Genomic DNA, 20,947 nt, shown 5'->3' with positions numbered 1-20,947 from the left:
AAGACACGCAAACTACATAAATACATATAAACAAATATAATTTTATTTACACATCAAAAGAACTCCGCGAAACTGAAACTATTATTGAATTTGTATGTTTAAGTACATATAAAGGAAAAATAAACTAATATTGAGATTTTATTTTGACGCACGATATATTGAACGAGACGAATGTTAATAAAGCACATGCCTTGCTTTCAATATGCAGTTTTTTATTCAGCAATGCATACCTAAACGTTGAAAAACATACATAACAGTTTGCATGCTATCTATCAAACTTGATACATATGTATCAAACGATACATATTTAATAAGAATAATCATCAACAGAAGTTATATAAGTGTGCCAAGAGGATTGTAAATTAATCGTTGAAAATAAAATTTATTACTTTTATAATCATTTTGTTACGAGAAAAATCAACATACAAACGAGAACATCGCTCGCAATTGACACAAGCTATACATCAAACAAAAAATATTTCAAAACATTCGGAACGCAATTATTTTGCCGAAGAGCCAAACGTTATTTCTGCAAACAGGCAGACGAAAAGATGTTGCAAATAAATTATATACTTAACTCGATTATGTAATAAATAATTAATTAATATCAAACATCAATTTACCACACTATACACAGAACATACATATATTTTTTTTTCTCTCTGAATGATGTATTATTTTCCTTTTGTTACTTTTTTTGTAATTTTATTTTACCATGTTTTCTGCTTTTGCTTTTTTCCTTTATTTACAGTTTACTTGTTTTTATATCATGTTTTTATATATTTTTCAAATGTAGGCCATTGTGGCGCATTAGGTTCTTCCTGTAATGCCACAATGGTCCAAAACTATTAAATAAATAAATAAATAAATAAATATTATCAGACTGTCGGCCACTAAATATTGTGCGACTAAACACTTCAGACACGAACGACCATTCAAAATTTCCAAATATTTACGTGAAAACGATACCATATATTATTATGTACTCGAAACGTTCGATAAAATTCAATTATCGAAACTGTGACGCAAACACAGTCAAAACTATGGACTTATATATAGACAGATATACCTAACATACCAAATTACAATGATTAAGCATAATTATTAAATAAAATTAAAAAAAAGCGCGACATTGAAAGAAATTTCATATTTAACAGACAAAACCAAAAAAAAACCGATTCGACAGTATTTATTTATTCAATGTGCTATTTTATTACATTTCAATGTTGAACAATCGCGAAGGTTGAGTCGTTATTCACGCTTGCGAGTACGTCATATATTAGAGCCTCTTCAGTTTATTTTTAACCTTATTCTTGCTTCTGGTAATTATCCTGAAAAATGGAAATTATCTAGAGTCATTCCTATTCATAAGAGTGGCTCTAAAAATGAGGTTGAAAATTATAGACCTATTGCTATTATCTCGGCTATTCCCAAAATTTTTGACATCATCCTTCACCGTTTGATTCTTGCGCAGTTTAAAAGATTATTGTGTGATGAGCAACATGGTTTTACACCCTGTCGTTCCACTACCACTAATCTCGCCTGCTTCACACATTTGATCATGTCTAAAGTTGACGTTGGTCAGCAAGTTGATGTAGCCTACTTTGACTTTCGTAAAGCCTTTGATCAAGTCAATAATGACGCTCTTTTGATCAGGTTAGCTGAAGTGGGTTTTTCAACGCGTCTTCTTAAACTCTTTGCTTCTTATCTTAGTGATAGGAAGCAATTTGTTAGATATGGTCTTTATGAATCTCCTTCATTTTTTACTCGATCTGGTGTTACTCAGGGGTCCACTTTAGGCCCATTACTATTTACAATTCTTATTAATAACCTCACTAGAGTTTTATGTAATGCATCATGTCTCTTGTTTGCTGACGACGTTAAATTATTTTTTGCTGTCAAGGATGAGATGCAAGCCTCTCTCCTTCAAGCTGATATTAACGCTGTCTTGGAGTTCAGTTCTAGTTTAGGCCTTGAACTTAATTTAAACAAATGTGCAATTATGAGCTATGGACGTGCACATTCACTCTATTGTCACGGATATTCCATTAGATCCGTCTTGTTGAAGCGTGTGGAATCTATTGTCGATTTGGGTATCACTTTTGATCCTCAGCTCACCTTTCACAACCATATCAAAAAAGTCGCTGACGTTTCCTTTCGTCGACTTGGATTTGTTTTGAGATATGCAAGATTATTCTCCAATCCTTTGTCTTCTCGCTTGCTTTTCAATTCGCTTGTGAGAAGTAAGCTAGAGTATAATGCGATTGTGTGGAATCCGCATGAAGCAAATTACTCTCTGATGATTGAGAAAGTGCAAAAAGCATTTCTTCGTTTCCTATATAGGAAAGAATATGGGTATTACCCATATCTCTACCCCACTCCTTTCCTTTTGGGCATGCTTGGGTATAATTCCCTTGAACTTCGGAGAAACTTCTCATTAATTCGTTTCGTTCTCCTGCTCTTACGTGGTAATACGTCATGCCCGTTGTTGCTGGAGCAGTTGGGGCTTTATGTCCCTATTCACTATGTGCGTGGTAGACATTATCATTTGCTGGCTGTACCTCCTGCCCGCACAGTCCTTTTTCGAATGGCTCCTATTCCAAGAGCTATCCGACTTCTTAATGAAATCGTTGCTGCCGAGACTGAATGTGATATTTTCCACCTTAGTGAGCGTAAATTGTCGGAAATTACTCTAACCCATTTATCTGGTAGTCTGCGCTCATCATTGTTTTCATGATTGATTGTGATTTATGAGTGAAATTTTGATTAACTCTCTTCCATTTGGGCCTTACAGGGATGTTTTGTATTTGTAGTTGTTTCTTACATATTTATTGAAACTGGCTGTAGGTGCAAGGCATTCCTTATGCTATATTTTATTTGATATTTTTACTTTATCTGTTATTATAAATGCTATTTTTATGTATGTATGGATGTATTTATGTTTATGTTAAATTGTTATTTTGTTTTTTTTTTCTTTTTTGTGTTATATTTTTTGACCATTGTGGCGCTTTAGGAATTCCTGTTATGCCACAATGGTCTGTTTAAAATAAATAAATAAAATGCACGATTATTTCCTCTTATTGCGCAAAATCGTTTTTCGATTACGTTCTACGACAATTTAAAAACGCGAAATGCTGGCATCTACGACTTCGCTGCATACGTACGTGATTCATCACGGATGCACTCGATTCAAATGTGCATACGCACGACGATGATGAGTGCGTGCAGCCAGTTTCGAGGACGTAATTAGATACGAAACTTGACCAGACAAAGGATGCACAGGATGCACAGTTCACGGGTCGCATCTGGCGTTCGAAACCAGACCGGTGTTCGCTCGCAATAAAAGAAAATCGTTTTAAAACTTTTACAACAATGAGAGTGCGGGTCGCTTTCACCGAATTGTCGTACGAAGAGAATAAAAACACACGTATTCGACTTACGCAACTGTCGCTGTTAACCCTTTAAGCCCCTGAACGAGATTCCCTACAGAGCAAAAGCACACGTACATATTGGTAGGCGGTGTGCTTTTGAGCTGATAAATTAGTGTAAACTGTATATACAAGTGCTGGACACGTGTACGAGATGGAAGAACGTGTCTCTCGTGCCCGACATCGTTAGCAGCCTGCATCTGACCCCTTTGTATGCCGGGGGAAGCTGTGACGCTGGCAGCGTCTCTGACGTCGTTAACTACGTTGTCGGTGACAAATGACCGCTATTCATCATCACTTATATTATGTGTACGTACCTACGTCTCATTTTATTTGATTCACTCAGGTACACGGAGCCCTCGAACCTACGCTATAAGTCAAACACTTGTTAAATTGATTAATGCGCGAGATGGCCGCGCAAGTTCCGTGTAATCAATTTGGAAATGCAAATGTGGAAAAATCGAACAAAAAAAAACAACGCGAAATTGGCGATTAAAGATTCAAAGACGTCCACCCTGGTTCTAAACGAACGATGACTTCATAACGCGCGCATAAACGCATACAAAGTGTCATTTACCAAATTGTTCAACGAGAAAATTTCGATCATTTCAATTTCGATTACACGATTTCGATTACATATTTGGGTCAAAGTCGGAAAGTTTAGGACAATTTTTCCATTTACATGTAAAATAAAAACGGAATTTAACCGACTCCACAATGAAGTGCACAATAAACATTTTTTTTTATCTCTAATGGATATTAATAGTATGTATGTACTGTCATAAATATGGGATATAAACGCGAATTACATCGAAAGTATCGAAATTGACCCTAACTTTATACCATATTCAATCAAATTTACATGCATATAACGTTGGGACTATAAACAAATACCAGGGCGTACATAGGAGGGCGCTTGGCTATGAGATTAAGTTACACATACATATGTACATATGTATAGCCATTCTATCTATTAGTTAATATTTGTATATATGTATTTCCAACAGTTCTCTTTTCAAGAGAACTTGTCCTCTTTTTTATTGACAACATTCTTTTGTTCTAATTTTTTTGTCAAAACGTTTTCTTTTTTAAAACATACAAATTTTCTTTCAAATACTTTGTAACGATAAAATTAGCATTTACGATATTTTTATCATTTGTAGCGTTCGAATCGCGTAGTTCTAGGATTATTAAAAATCGACAATCGCTTTATCTAAATATATATTTAGGATATTATAAGAAAATTTATAAAATTGAAATCTGATCTAACGAATAATTATTTTATTGATTACTTTTGATGAGTTTTATGAGTACCATGACGTTTAACTATATAATTCACGTTACACTATTTGGTAAAACAAAACGCTTCTTGTAACATTTTTCTAATGGCAAAATGAACGTGAATGCACCAGTAAATATGCAATGACATTTAAAGAATTAGTAAATAAAAAGGAAATTTTCTGATTATTATTTTACAAATTTATATATACAAATGTAAATCTTTTTTAAAAATTCATATAATTGATCCGTGGGACTTAAAACTATGAATTGAACGGCCCTTGAGGCCCGAAAGGTTGACGACCGCTGTTCTAAACGATCTTATGCTAAATTTTGAACTAGTTCTTAATGTCGAGGCTTTATTGTGATTTTTTAATAAAATTTAATATTTTTGAAAAATGACCTGTTTTTATTTAATTCCCAGTTGACAACCTTAGTATATACATATAATAAATAAATAAATATGTATGTTTATTTACTATGCAAATCCACGTTTTCAAATTTTGATATACATACATACATACATATGTATGTATGTACTATATACTATCTCAAGATAACGTACATTGAATACGGGCTTTATAAAGAGATTTTTTAAACATTACATAGTTAAGTTTTATACAAAAAAAAAATAATAATTTATGCACGTCCTATTTAACTGTCAAATTTGAATATAACACATAAAAAAAAAAACGAACCAAAGGAAAAATTTGTCGAATAGCATTTGTATACTGTTGCACGAATTGGAAAGACAATCATCGTAGCAAAATTACTCAATGAATTTGAATAAAAGTCACCAACCAGTCTTCTCTCGCCTAAAAACAGGAAGTGAAAATAGCGTAGGCACATTTCGCGCAACTCTAATAATGCAATTAAGCGCCCGTACAATTAATTGTTTCATTCTTCGCAATCTGATGTCTGACAGTGCAGATAATTTTACCGACCGTAGTAAATCGGCCGTAGATTACAAACTGGCCGAGTTCTATTGGTAACGAGGACATAGGCCTCGGCATGGGTCAATCAGTAATAAGATACACACACATATAGACAGACACGTACGCACTCTGCGCGATACTGATGCTGATTAAAAGCCCGCAATCGGGGAAGAGTTCGGACCAGATCCGATCAGATTTCTAATATTGTAAATAAGCCGGCGTGCCCCCGGCCAATTAGTTCATAATCTGAGAAAAACTGAGACAAATTTATTAGAGTGGAGGTCACCTGAGCGTCGACCGAGACGAGAGATATCTCGCCCGAGAAGAGAGTGCAAAGTCAAGTGAGAGTTTCGACTTGGAAAATTAGTGAAAGTGTAATATAAATGCACTCGAAATGGTCGTTACATCTCGACATGGACGCACTTTTGCCATAATTTTCGATACAAAGCACACTATGTATGCATATATAGCACGTTTCCATTCGTTTTTATTTTTTTACTAACATAATAATACATTTTGGGTTATGCAAGCGAGTGTAATAAATTCGACCTGTGGAGCGCCATGTTATGTTATATTATTACACACGCACTCTGGATATAGAAAGTGGTAATGATTCCGAGATGATCTCCAGAGTTACACATTCGGAACTGTTATTTACACTCCGCATTATAATAATCAATACATACAACATTTGGCATTAAAAGGCCGCCGTTGCGTCGGTTACGACATCTTAAATATAGCACAAGGTAGATTACCCCAATGTTTTCACGACACAAGCGGACGCAAATCTTAACCCCGATAATTTTCAAATTGTGAATAAGATTCAGTTCAAATCTTCATCTACTATGTACTTGCACATTACCGATATGTAGAATCGGTTCTACAATGCTATACATACATTGAAAAAGTAAAGCAAATTTCAACAATACTTCGAATAACACATTGTAAATGTGATATAGTCATATAGTAGATGACTCATTTAGTATATTATTATCAAATATGTATCAATATATAATTGTCATGATGCATTCCGAGAATGGACAAACATTTTACTCTTAACAGTTGCACACATATACAAAATACATATACATATGTATCTAATGAAAAAATTACATTACAACGTATATATTATTGTATGTACTAACAATTCAAACGTTAAAACTTTGAATATTTACTTTTGTTACGACTATATAAATTACATACAACGCGAATAGTAGTGTAAACACATTCAAGTCCAGTGTTTACAAAGCTATAACTTTGTCTTGATAATCTTTTACACGGTAAAATCACATTCTGAAACCATCTCATAGTACGATTACAAACAAGGTTAAACCAATAAACCGTCACTTCGCATCGGTTAAACAAACTTGCATACGGAAAATAAAAAAATCGATGCAATTATAACGTAAACAATGGGAAAGTCATTATGTATTATGGTCGCGATGAAGCGACATTGATAATTTTATCTTTTATATATATCAACACAATTACCAACCCATCCATTACTGAACGAAGGCCTTTCGAACGAATCTCTCAAATAACACAACGATATTCAAACCGCTTTTCGCTGCATTATTGCGCCGCCTTTACGAGTGGGGAAAGAAAAGTCACAAAAAATAACGATGGAAAGTTAAATGAGTGCAATAAGAAAAAAGCAACAACAACAAAGTCAAGAATAAACCAAGAGACGAAGAGAAAATCGGGTCATACATACAATATTTTGTGCATGCACGCGCTACGCAATGGTCGGCCGAGATGTGGCGTAATGATGCAACATGTGTTAAATAAGTATACACATATATGTATATATATATATATATATATATATATATATATATATATATATATATATATATATATATATATATATACATGTATATAGTCAGGGGGGTCATTATTTCGAGATGAGAGACCCTTGAAGGATGCTCTCGGGTGAGAGTCGATTTCCCAACGCGTACGACTAAGCAGACCATATGCCGAGCGTTTCGATAATTACATGTAAATTGCGGCATCGAAAGGGTTAAGAAGCGCGTCCGAGATAGCAAGCGAGGCATATAAGGAAGCTGTCGCATATCGATTACATACGATCGGTGCCATAGAGAAGCGCTGTCGATCGTATGAATGGGGAGTATGCATTGTATACATATGTATGTATGATTAATGCGAGCGATCGTTCGCGCCCATTAAATATGCGACGATTTTGAAAAGCGATTTTTTCCTTTAGACATAAACTATGAATAATGCATGAAGTTTAGCGCAGTATTAGCGGTTAAGCTTATCGCCAATAAGACAATACGTAATGTCGGTCACCGGCTATCGAACGCATTATGACATCACTGACCGCCCGTATTTGAAATTTAGGCCCGACAGTCGAAAAGTGTTAAACGACTTTGATTGTGAAAGATGTGTATGCGAAATGTGGAGAAAAAGTGTAATTTTCCTAATCGGAACAATATTTTTTGTACTTATTTTACAGATAAATTCGTTAATTTTAAGATTGTATTTTTTGAGGTCGATAAAACGCTTGTGAAATTTTCGATATAAAAGCGCCTATTTGCCACTTATTACGCGCGTTTCATAAGTAAACTTTTTAAACGATGTCACGTTACGCAAAATGTTGACGTTTAACCATCGCTTGAACGGTTAACAACTACACCTTTTTGAAAAAGTTCAAATGGATTAAATCAACAATGATTAGCATACTTTCAGAGATTGACAATATTGCCGAGTTGGTATACCATACGCGACAATTAAGACCAAAACTTCGACCTAAGGAATCAATCAGATTATCAACTGTTTATTTGAAGTGTATTGTGCAATTCTTCAAAAACATATTGGCGGCAACGTACTCGATTATCTCGAGAGATGGTCAGTTAAGTGGATGGGAGGGTTGCAATCGAATAGTAGTATATACATACATATGTATTCAAAAAGTATAGTATATAATAGTAGTATTATATGTATTCAAAAAGGCAAATAATGAAAATCAACATAAAAATATTTTTGTTTGAGCAACATACTACATATGTACATACGTACATTTATTTATGCAAGATGTGGTGAATGGAAATTTTCATTTGGCACAATTGTTTCTACATTGAAAAATGAAAATAAATGTAATGAATGCCTACGAATTCTGCATACGTTCTGAAATCGGTAGAATTATACTTATGTATATTTGAAATAATAAAGGAAGCAATAAATTGCGAAATATAACCTTACGAAAAGGGAAAAGCGACACATTTCGGACAGATCGAATTGACCGGCACGTCTGTTATCTCCTCGCTCTTCGGGGCAAAACGTAGAAAGTGTGATTCATCACGAGCACACACAGATAAGTGGAAAGTTAAAACGGCCGAGAATTGTTCCCGCGAGCAGATTACCTACTATTCGCATTTCTAATACGTATTTATTCATTATAAATATATATTCGTTCGATGACATGATATCGAAAGGGACTTTCTTCGAAGACAACTATCTTTGAAAACCATTGGCGATGAAATCATATGTACGTACGTAGACGATATGTTTTTGGGTTGTATAATACCTACGTAGGAATAAGCCAACGTGAACTGGTGAGAAATTTTGTTTTATTTCAATGTCGCACGCTTTCGTACCTGATGCCTTTCCCTTCGTAACAAGAAAGTTTTCATTTGTTTGACGACTTCGAAGGTCGACTCGGCATCTGTACATCTTCCGACATCCGAAGCAAACACGTGCGCTGACTTTGAGCCCATTTATTTTTCATTTTTACGAAACGATTTTTTTTAACTTAAAAGACGCTATTAAAAAGTTCACCACTTTATAAAACAACAAATTCAACGAATAAAATGACATAAAATTGAGCGATATATTAAATGGTCTAATTATATAAACATAACTTTGATGATTATCAAAAAAAAAAATGCATATAATATACAAAGCGAAACAGTATACGTACAAAGCGTAAGTTTCGTAACAATATCGCATTGCATTAAATTTAGGCCAAACGCAACTTACACCAATTGAGGCAAAGTTGTTTTTGAGCACGAGTGCCCGAGATAAAATTACAAATTTGTGAAAATACACACTGGCAAACGAACACAGAAGAATTTTCGACGATTCTAATGAGCATACAAGTTAAATGGAGGCGATCCGGAGATAGCGAGGCAATACGCACTATACGGACACCACGGCCAGGTGAAACTGTCTGACCTCAGAACCCAAATATTTGTTTCGAAAAGGTTATTCATACTTTTTCGTAGAGCAACCCGGCCTAATCACGCTAACAAGGTGGACTGCCGAACGTTCCGATGTGTTCATCTTCATTTGATGCGATTTTTAGCGAGTCATCCAACGGAGCGGTTGTTACAGTAGCACATTTCGCGAGGAAAGCAGGGCGTGTCGTTCGAGCTAAATTCTGTAACTAAAACGGCGCGGATTTTATCGGTCGCCGATCGCAATTGCAGCGAGCAAACGGTTCGAGAGAATCGAAAGCCTCGACGATGTAAAAACGTGGACATAGTGCGATTGTGTTCTGTTAAATTTTTTTAGAAAGCCAGCTCTCTAGTGGACGAAAGAAAGGCTTTCTCGTCCATGCGAGGGTTTCGTCGAGAGCATTTTCGCGCAACTCGAAAGTCAATCGATCGTTATATAATATAATACAATACAATCGGCAGAGCCGAATTATGACCGGGATTGCGCAAGCAATTGCACAAAGGGAGATGTAATGAATTTTATAAGCGATGAAAACTGAACCATCATCCTGAAGAACATGCAAACATTACGTTGCATGAAAGCACGGTATATGAATCTAGACGTTAATAGTTACGGTTATCGCTTAAGGGCATCGAATTAAAAATGCAAAGAATGAGACTAACGCGTGTTTAAAATACTAAGAGCAATACAAGAACGAGATAAAAAGACATTAAGTCGTAAAGTTTCTTATCTGCATTTTTTTTTCCAAACAACGGAGAATTCTTTCGGAATTTAACAATGAAGTGAATAGTCTGCGATAATCGGTTGAGTAAATTCAAATATTTATTTGAAATTAATGTAACGAATCGGTTTGCGTACATTTTACATGTATCAAATCAAAGCGGCGATCTTCCCAATAAGATGAAAATATAATAAGGTGAAACGCCGTGAATGACCGACCGGAAGTGTCGGAAGAAAGGAAAGCGACAGTCGGTCAACATCGGCGTAAATGACGTAACTTGGCGTGAGCCGTTCAGCCGTACGAATAAATTTCGCATTTGATAAAAGTGTAATAAATTAAGTGAGAGATACATAGATATCCAGCGCGATCGATCCAGTTAACCGGTTAACAATTTAACCGTCAATTCAGGCACACAATATGCCCAAGTTTCCTAGGTAGGTTTCGTAGGCACGTTAAAGTTTCTCTTTTTGAATCCACTCGTTGCGACACACGGGGTGATGGACTGTGCTTCCTCTTTTCTCAATGCGAGATTGAAAGTTGGGTAACTTTATTTCTTTTTTTTTTTTAGAAATGCAACCATTTCTCATCGAGGGCACGATTTTAAAGTTGAAATTCTCTGTATACATTTACCTATATACATACATTTGTACATTTGACCATACATGCATACGACGGTAAAAATTTAATTGACAAAAAAATTATATGATGTTTCGAATACCTCTCCCCGTCCAACATTATTAACTAGTTTTATACAAAGAAACAAACAAAACATGACTTTAATATAAAAAATAATAAAGGTAAGAGTTCAAAGGCAGACTAACATTCAGGAATTCTTGTGATACATTACAGAGAAGAAGATAACCGGGAGACGTTAGTAATAATACATACTAGGAATGTAGAAGAACAGAGAAGAAGCAATATCTTTCCAACTCAATGGATTTATCAAGTGGAGACAGTTACTAATCTAAATATTGAAAAAAATGGAACAAGACAATCTTATCAGCTCTTTCCAGAGAGGATCACAATCCCCTCAATCATGGAGATAATGACATGAGAATAAATTGATTTCAGCACAAATTTACGACCCCGCACACAAATGTAGCACAGATTCCTTTATCTGGACAAACAAGGGTTAGGTTATTGGTGGCAAACCGGTCAAGGACTCATTTGCGTACATTACCTATAGTTTCCTTTCAATACTCAAGCGAAATACTGTTTATTCAGAGCGAAAATCCACACAATAGAACAACGTCTTAAAGATAACGCTCTTAAATGAAAATTACCATACGGACAAAGTATAGTAAAAAAAGTACATTATATTTATTATTATACATATTACACCTACGTAGGTACACATGTATACATATGCGTACCGCACTGATTTCGTCAAAATGGGTCAGGGCTCGCAGTACGTTGTAAATAGAGGTTACCCCTCGAGTACGATAAAAAAAGTAGCTCCGTTTCTGGTCTCGGTGAAAACGTGTTAAACTGATAATGCACGTACCGTACGTTTTATTATTGTTATACCACACATACATATTTGTGTCATAATACGTAAAAATAAAACTGGAAAAAAAACGAAATTGATAAGCTTTATGACCGATTGAAAATAATAAACGCACCGTGTGATTCTGTCGCGGTTTAAAAATCGCGCGTTAAAAAACCCCGGTTAACTGTGTCATTGCCGTCGTACGTATTTATTAAATAATCGTTTATTTATTATTTATTTATTTATATACATGATTTTGTTGGAAATATTTCACTCGTTAAATACTTGTCATTTATGCATTTTATACGTGGCGTTCGGACAAATTTAGCAACGGTTGATCTATTACTATTAAATATTTGGTCGGGTTTATTGGTCGTTTCGGCAATAAATTTAACCGATGTGCTCAATAAAACTGATTAATTCCGCAATAACTGAAGCTTTAATATGCACACACAGATTTCGCCGAATATTTACCAACGAAGATTTTAATTGATCTTATAAAATAAACAAACTAAATGGTTTTTAAAGTAATCCCGATTGACCTTTCGTGCACACTCGTCTGGCTTCTTTCTCATTTTACCCCCATAGTACCCATTCAACTACAAAAAGCTAAGATTGGTCTGAATAGAATCGATCGACCTTTCATTCCAGTATTATTCCTTCAAATGTACATATGTATGTAGATGGAACATAGTATGTTGGAGAAAAAATATTTTAAAGAAACCATGCTTTTCTTGTTGAGAAAAAAATTGTTTTTATGTACATAAAAATGTATGCATATGCAATAAAGCAAAATAAAATAATGCTAAGTAGTTAACACTGTCAAATAGTCCAAAATAAGGACCGTCCTCAGATTTTATACTGTTTTATACCTACTATTGAACGAACATTTCTTGTATATTTGTAGGTTTGCTGGTTTTATTTAGAAAACTAGCCCAATGATTTTGATTAAATTAGATGAAACTAGCCCTGTTTCAATATTAAAAAATCGATCTAAATAGGACTCAACATTGGGAAAACTTAGAAGAATAAATTACCAAATTCAACCCCCTACGAACTCTAGCGCCGTGGCCATCGCAGTCGTTATAAAGTAAAAGGGTTGAAAATAAAAGATTTTATCGTTAAATACAAATCGAACAAAAAATGATAGATAAAGTAAAAACGATATATGTATGTACACACGAAGCAGTAATACACGAATGTACATATGTATGTTACTTTTCTTTGCCTCCAAGTGCATAAAAAATTAAACAAAATTTTTAATATATTTTTAAGTGCCATTTTCGAATCCATCCTTATTTCATCCTTTCCATAAAGACACCATATTTTATCATTTTGGCTAATTATATAAATATGGATTGTGATTATGTACACACGAATTTGTATAATTGCTTTTGAAACATTAAAAATACATACCGTGAAAAAAGGTGTCGGAAAGGCGTTCCGCCGCTGAAAAGCATGTACCCACTAGTGGCGTGCCGTGGAAATTTCTGTTTTATCGCACAGCCTTACTTACGCGTGTGTTAGCAGGATACAAAGGGACTCAGTGACGTCATACGTAAGCTATGCGATAGAAACAGGGAGGTTCCTACGCCACGTCACCGGCACCCACCTGTTATCACTACAGAGCGGACCCAGAGCGCGCCGTTCATTGTTCATTGTTCACATGTTGTAAATGCATTGTTAAAGGTTTGCCGAACCTTTTTTACAAAGCATTTACAATAATTGAACAATAGACGGCGCGCTCTGGGTCCGCGCTTTAGTTATCACTAAAGGCCGGATAACCAAGGTGCCGTCTTGAAAAAAACGGACCCAGAGGGTGCTGTGTATTGTTCATTGCATTGTTAAAGGTTCGCCGAACGTTTTTTTTTTGGACTCTAGCTTCGTATGTAAATAGAGCTAAACCGCCCCGATTCCTGGAAAAAGCACTGTGTCTATCCGGTGTCTAGTTATCACAGGGGTAATAATTGAAATTTTATGATCTTAGAATGAAGGTCGATCATTCAGATATACAAATGTATACAACAAAATTGAAACGTGCAGTAAAATTTGTCATAGGAAATAGAAAATCAGATAAAACAGTTAAACGGATCAATTTCATCTCATTGAATTATCGTATGGACGAACAAAAGCCCGACACGACAATCGGTCAGAGTTTCTATGGAGATATTGCGAGACAATAATAATATAATACAAACACACACAATAGTCGAACAGAGAAACTTACACTTTCACAGTTGTCTATGCGGCGGCAGAAGAAAAACGCCACTCTCCGACCTGCAACACAAGCGGTGGAAAAAGCAAATAAATATACATACATACATTCGTGGATACATATAGTACATACATATGTACATATTTGTGAGTGTGTGCGGTGTTGTAAGCAAATGTGCCGCGTACATAACGTAACGCTTTGCCACGCTTTCACAATAAAGAAACAATATCTGTGTACATTTTCTAATAAATCGGAGAGCGCGAGTGGGTGGAAAACCGGCGGATTTCTACCGAATCGTTAAACGCGAAAAAAGCACCCGAAGTGAAATCGGAAAAGCTCCACACGGAGAGATCGCACACCAGCGGAGCCGACTCATTCGCGATGAATATCAATGACCTACGAAAAAGGATACGACGACTCCCCCCCCTTCCCTTCTCCCCATGTAATAAAATATCTTTACGATAAAAAGACCTCATTATATATGAAGTGCGATCGAAAATACGATGAATGTATTATCAAAAAAATACAAATCTTCATTTATTCCGGTCTTAAATAATCTTCCGATAAGGTCTTTTAGGCTATTAGCTTTTTTATTCATTTAAATTTGGTTTCTTTCAGATTAAAATTTAAAATTTATGAAGATTGCCACGTAGAAGAAACAGTTAATGTACACAAACAGTGAACCTGAACCCTGAAGTCAAAAATGAAGGGTACTCGTTCAAGTTAACGAACGGGTAACGGGAACTTCATATATTTTCAATTAAAAATATATGAAGATATGTATGTATGTATTTATGTAAAAGTGGCGTGCCGTGAAAATCTTCCTGTTTTTATCACACAGCCTCACTTACATGTGCGCGACCAGGATACAAGGGGACTCGATATGACGTCACCTAGTCCCCTTGTATACTACATGCGTACACGTACTACATAAAGCGGGCTCCACATTCTCGTCGAGACATCACGGTCTCGGGTCTCGCCGAGACAACACGAGACCAAAAGTAGCTCTCCACATTCTCGCTAGCGCATTTGTCTGTTCGGTAGTCATACAAGATGGACGTGTTAGAAACGTCTGTCGCTGTAGCATTATGTGCAATAGCATATTACAATTTTTTATTAATTCGAGAAAAAAAAGTTATTAAGAGACGTTGGAATGTTTTATTACTGTTGCCATCCATGATAACCCCCAAAAAAGAATCCATCACGCTAAAAGCGAACCATATCGGCGTATATACATATATATGTATCAACAGTGCCGGCGCCTGAATGTTCCGATGCTTTTATTCTTCGCTTATGCCTCCTATAAGTTGTCATAAGGGAGTCTTTCTTGCTTTTCAATTTTTTTGAGAGGTATATTTATTATTTCACTTATTTTATTCCACGCATCGTGTACGTTGTTTCTGTCTTTATGGTCCCGATGTTTAGGATCCCATATAATAGTATGACACTGGTATATTTCCATAAGTGTTAGTTCGAGATCTTGCGTCCAATTCGTAGGCATTTTTGTTAATAAAATCGACGTGCGCGCAGTGCGGTTACTGCCGGCGGAATGACGCGACGGGGGTGTGGAGGGAGGGTCTCGCGCGAACACAAAACTACACGAGAGCCCTTTGATTCGGGTCCGAAATACCGACACGAAATGGACACCGCACGGACATAGGCGAGACTTAACGAATATGTTCTCTACACTCTCGTATTTGGCTGTTCTCGTATAGTTTTGGCGAGATTGTGGAGCAGGCTGAAGACTGATAAAAACGGGGAGAACATTTATGAACGGGGAGATTTTCAAGGCTGGTATGTACATACATATATGTATTTGATCCATTGGGTCATCAACATCTACATATATGTATGTACATATGTATAAATTTCAGACACTGAATAATTAGCTGCATTTTTGTAAATTTGCACAAAATATGATTTTTCTGAAGACGTATATGTATTTATTAAGTTTAAGATTGGACCGTTGTGGCATTACAGGAGTTCATAATGCGCCACAGTGGTTGAAAAAATACAGAGAGATGAGAAAAATAAAAATATATAGTACATTTAAAAATACAAAAATACATTTAGATATACATAAAGTGACCATATGTACGTCCCGTTTTGAACGGGACCATCCCGTTTTTAGGTAGCCTGTCCCGTTGTCCCCAAGCACAGCTTCGGGACGTCGAAATGTCCCGTTTTCAAAAAGAGAGCAACACACGGTAACAATTAAAAAAAAAAGTGCAAAAAATCGACTAGCTTGATACAGTGTGTATCTGCATACAGTGTGTATGCAGATATACACATTGTATAAAACAAATAAAAACTACAGCTGCTGAGTTCTATAAGATAAGCAAAGAATATTTGGAGCAGTGGACTTTGTTCTTTGAAGAATTAGTAATATTTGAATGGGCGGATTTAACCAAATTACCTACGTGGGAAGAAATTCAAGGTGTAATGGATATATTGATTCAAAAGGGATTTATTAATTGTAACCAAGACACGGAAGTATTTGATGAATAGTCACTTATTACTAACTATATTACACCGCAAAAAGTGACAGAATGGAACATTGGGAACGTTTCAATCGAAAGTCGTTGGTTGGAATTGTTCCAACACTTAAGCACCAATAATCTAAATCATAAAAACTTTCGTATAATTATTGAATACATTTTATGCCTGCCCGAAACTAATACACCCGTAGAAAGAGTCTTTTCACAAATGAACAAGTTGTGGACGACCGAAAAAACGCAATTGCAAGTCGCAGTTCTTAAGGCGATATTGTTAATTAAAATCAATTTTAAGAAATCCTGCCAAGAATTTTATTCTTATTTAAAAGCAAACCCAGTAATACTTAAGAAAATTTGTTCATCATATAAAACAACATAATTTTTTTATATTTATATTATTCATTCCTGTTATGTGCTTTTCTCCATCAACATTCCTGTTCTTTTTATTATTAATAAATAAAAACTATGAAAATCTACGCGTTTTATAGAATACACAGTAGATGTCCCGTTTTGAGGACAAAAATAAATGGTCACATTAGGTATACATGATCACAAAAAAACTAAAGCATTATAACAATCTAATATATAATTTCGAAAGGGACTTTGTATGTAATTATCTTTGATTGGGAACTTCGAAAACGAAACAAAGTTTGACGACAATTCAATTGGTAGAATATTATATTTTTTTCGATTCAAATAATTAAAAAAAAAATCAAATGAATATTTACTATTAGATTTAATAATGTTTACGCTGTTTATATTACAGATACTGAGCGAAGCCGGGTAAAAACACTAGTAGCGGATAAAATAAAAATATCAAATAATAAAATACAAATTATAGAATGTCTTGCATCTACAGCTAACACCAATATATAATAAGAACCAGCCGTAAATACAAAACAACCCTGCGAAGCTCAAATGGAAGAGAGAAAATCAAAAATCCACTCATACATCACATTAAATTATAAAAATAATGATGAGCGCAGTCTACCAAACAAATAAGTCAAATTAATCTCAGATAAACTACGCCCACTGAGGTGGAAAATATCACATTTAGGCTCAGCAGCAACGATTTAATTGAGAAGTCGGATAGCTCTTGGAATAAGAGCCATTAGATAAAGAACTGTACGGGCAGGAGGTACAGCCATTCAAATGATGATGTCTAGTACCCACATAATTATTAGGGACATCAAGTCCCAACTGTTCCAGCAACGACGGGCATGACGTTTTAAAAACGTCTGTATTTATAATTTCCAAAAATTTAGTTTGATTTGATCAAACTAAATTTTGAATGATTACTTGATTATTGCCAAAAAGTACTTATATAGGTATGACAAAATCAATTTACTGACAGTTTATTTTTATCTACATACATACATATATATTATACATAAATAGTACACTATTATTACTAAAATGAAAATTCGAGTGGGCTATATTATTAGACTTTTTCATGAGAAAAAACACGCCCTTTTAATAGTACGAAACGTGACAATGATACGCCTTCATAAGATAAAAAGTATACACACGCTTAGCACTTACATAAAATCTTTCAGATAGTAGTACGTAGGTTAGAACATAATTTGGGTTAAATGGGTTTGTTATATCGAACATTTGCCATATCTTTCGATCACATCTCACACGTACAAGTTGGAGAAATCGAAGTGGGTCGTATTCGGAAAATTGACTACGACTTTTCAATCCGACTCATAACGGACATATGCGATTGTTTGCGTTTATATTTAGCCTTATCATTGCGTAATTTATAAGATATTAGTTGCACCAACTCGACACCAAATTACGATATCTTATCGTCGCAATTACCACGTAATAGATTTTAAATTAAATATCGCCCTACAAACTGTAGCATTCCGTGTGTTAAATACGTGCATTGAAAACTCTCGCGGAGAGTGCAGCAGCGTGCCAAAAATGCACTGCATACAAAATGAATAACAAAAAAATCCAACAACGTTACTAACAATAAACAACGAAATTAATTTACTGTCGCAGAATTTTCACCGTTGCCATGTATATATCAAGAGCGGAATTTTCGAAAGCAAAAAATAAAAATAATTCTATTGTAAGGTATGATGTACACTTTTTGAATGAACTTTGTTAGTTTGAACAAAAAAGATGTGCGTTTTTTATTTGATTGTAATGTTGTGACCTTATACATGTAAAAACACATGAAACGAACTGACGAAAATGTGTCAAAATATTGCTTGAAATAAAAATAAAAAAAATACATGGAAAATATTCAATTATCGTAGGAGATTAATCATTGTGAAATCTTCGTGAAAACGATGCCGCATGAAAGCGACACATTCGACGATCGTGATCGTTGATGACGATTGAGAGCCATGTATCACACAAGGCTGTCCTCGTTTTCACCAGATCTTTCATGTATTTATTTGTACGTCTGGTTTAATTCTGTTTCTGAACGCCCCATGATTTGGGACAATGACGAAAAGTGACGAAAAGCGTTCACTTGCGTATTTTTCTGCTTTTTTTTTAATTTGCGACACGAAACCCAAATTGGACGACTTTTATGTTGAAAAACACGTAGTGTAAAACTATCAGAATTTAAAGACGTATGATATGCAATACTTACATGCTTCATATACGATGTGAGCCGGAAAAACCAGATGACGATATCAGTTTCGTATTCGAAAAAATGTATCCCAGGTTTTTCGGTAGGTAAAAATCTGAAAATCAAAAAAAAAGAATAATTTTAACTTGCATAATTGCAAATGTGACACCGTTTCGTTAATTTATAAATACGTGCCAAATCCGATTATGTATTGGATTCTCGAGGTATTGCAAAATTACAACGCGGCGAGCGAACGAACGGCTTTGAAAGTTTAGTTGCGTTTCAGATAATTTTAAAAAGGAAGAGGTATACAAAAATCGAACACGGTAAATATGTACATAAAAAATCATCGTTTACATACGTGTATTAAAAATAAACACTAGACATTTTCGATAAGATAAAAATTTGCAGTCGAATGCGAAGGCCGTCTTCGATTAGATAATCTAAAATTTTGACAAAAAACAAAAATCCACATTTGTCAAAGGTGCGTGCGTACAAGTTCAACGAATGCAACGCAACGAAAAAGTAAAGAAAATTGCACGATCGAGGTTAATTAATCGGTCGGTGCGAAAATGTAGGTCGGTACTTGTCCCGCGCGCCAAAAGTAGGTTGAAATGTAATTTTGTTTATTGGGGATTAATGGAATATGGAAATTAACAAGAAAAAAAGGAAAACCGTGACCCAAAATAACAAAAGGGTCAGTCGCATAAATATTTACAAGAAACGATGCGACGCTCTTTCACAACTCGAAAAAGAGAAACAAAAACGGACGTATGGACATGATCGGCTATGATTCGAAATCAATACGATTCGATCCGATTCGTACTGTTCAAGGCTTCAATCGATCGCAAATCAAAAACAAAATGCCTGTCGAAAATGTGTTAAGTATGTAATATGGCCTAGCAAACGGATTCTTTACACAAGTACTCAAATGTATGATATTCAATAACTTAATCTATGTACATTATACCGGGGGCAAAATTGCTACTAACACCCCTCCCCCCTTATTAATTTTGTCACATGTTTAAATAAGTCCATAAAGTAAAATATAGGTACATATTACCATCTTTACATTTGAAACGAACAACAAATAAAATCAAATTAAAAGGAGAATGTTGTCATTTATGTAAATAGGTAGGGCGAGTGGTTCCCCTCTTGGAGCGCTCGTGCATTTTAAATGAAAATTAATTGTAAATCATATAAAAAATCCCCGATTTAATGACAAAACTAAACTAAGCTAAACTAAACAAAACAAAAATAAATATGTATGACAAATAAGAATTATTTACGTAAAAAAAATTACAAACAATATATTACACATAATGAAACACAAAGATGTGATAAAAATTTCAAATAATATTTATCCCTATATAAAATCAAGTATATATATATATATATATATATATATATATATATATATATATATATATATATATATATATATATATATATATATATATATATATATATTTATATATATATATATATATATATATATATATATATATATATATATATATATATATATATATATATATATTTTTTTATATATATATATATATATATATATATATATATATATATATATATATATATATA

At 34.6% G+C, this 20,947-nt stretch overlaps 1 protein-coding gene across 1 annotated transcript in view; it reads right to left on the bottom strand.

Annotated features, from left to right (window-relative positions):
- Window positions 1-20,947, bottom strand: part of rdx (BTB/POZ and MATH domain-containing protein rdx) — a 127,813-nt gene that overhangs the window by 60,041 nt on the left and 46,825 nt on the right. The window contains exon 2 of the mRNA XM_077440116.1: window positions 19,370-19,463. Within this exon, the coding sequence (XP_077296242.1) occupies window positions 19,370-19,371 (2 nt within the window). The 5' untranslated portion in view covers window positions 19,372-19,463. The remainder of the gene's footprint in view (window positions 1-19,369; window positions 19,464-20,947) is intronic.

Source organism: Arctopsyche grandis, chromosome 10 (assembly GCF_051622035.1).
Source record: "Arctopsyche grandis isolate Sample6627 chromosome 10, ASM5162203v2, whole genome shotgun sequence".
Taxonomy (NCBI): Eukaryota; Metazoa; Arthropoda; class Insecta; order Trichoptera; family Hydropsychidae; genus Arctopsyche; species Arctopsyche grandis.
The sequence above is the reverse complement of the archived record's forward strand: the minus strand, read 5'-3'. Positions and strand labels throughout refer to the sequence as shown.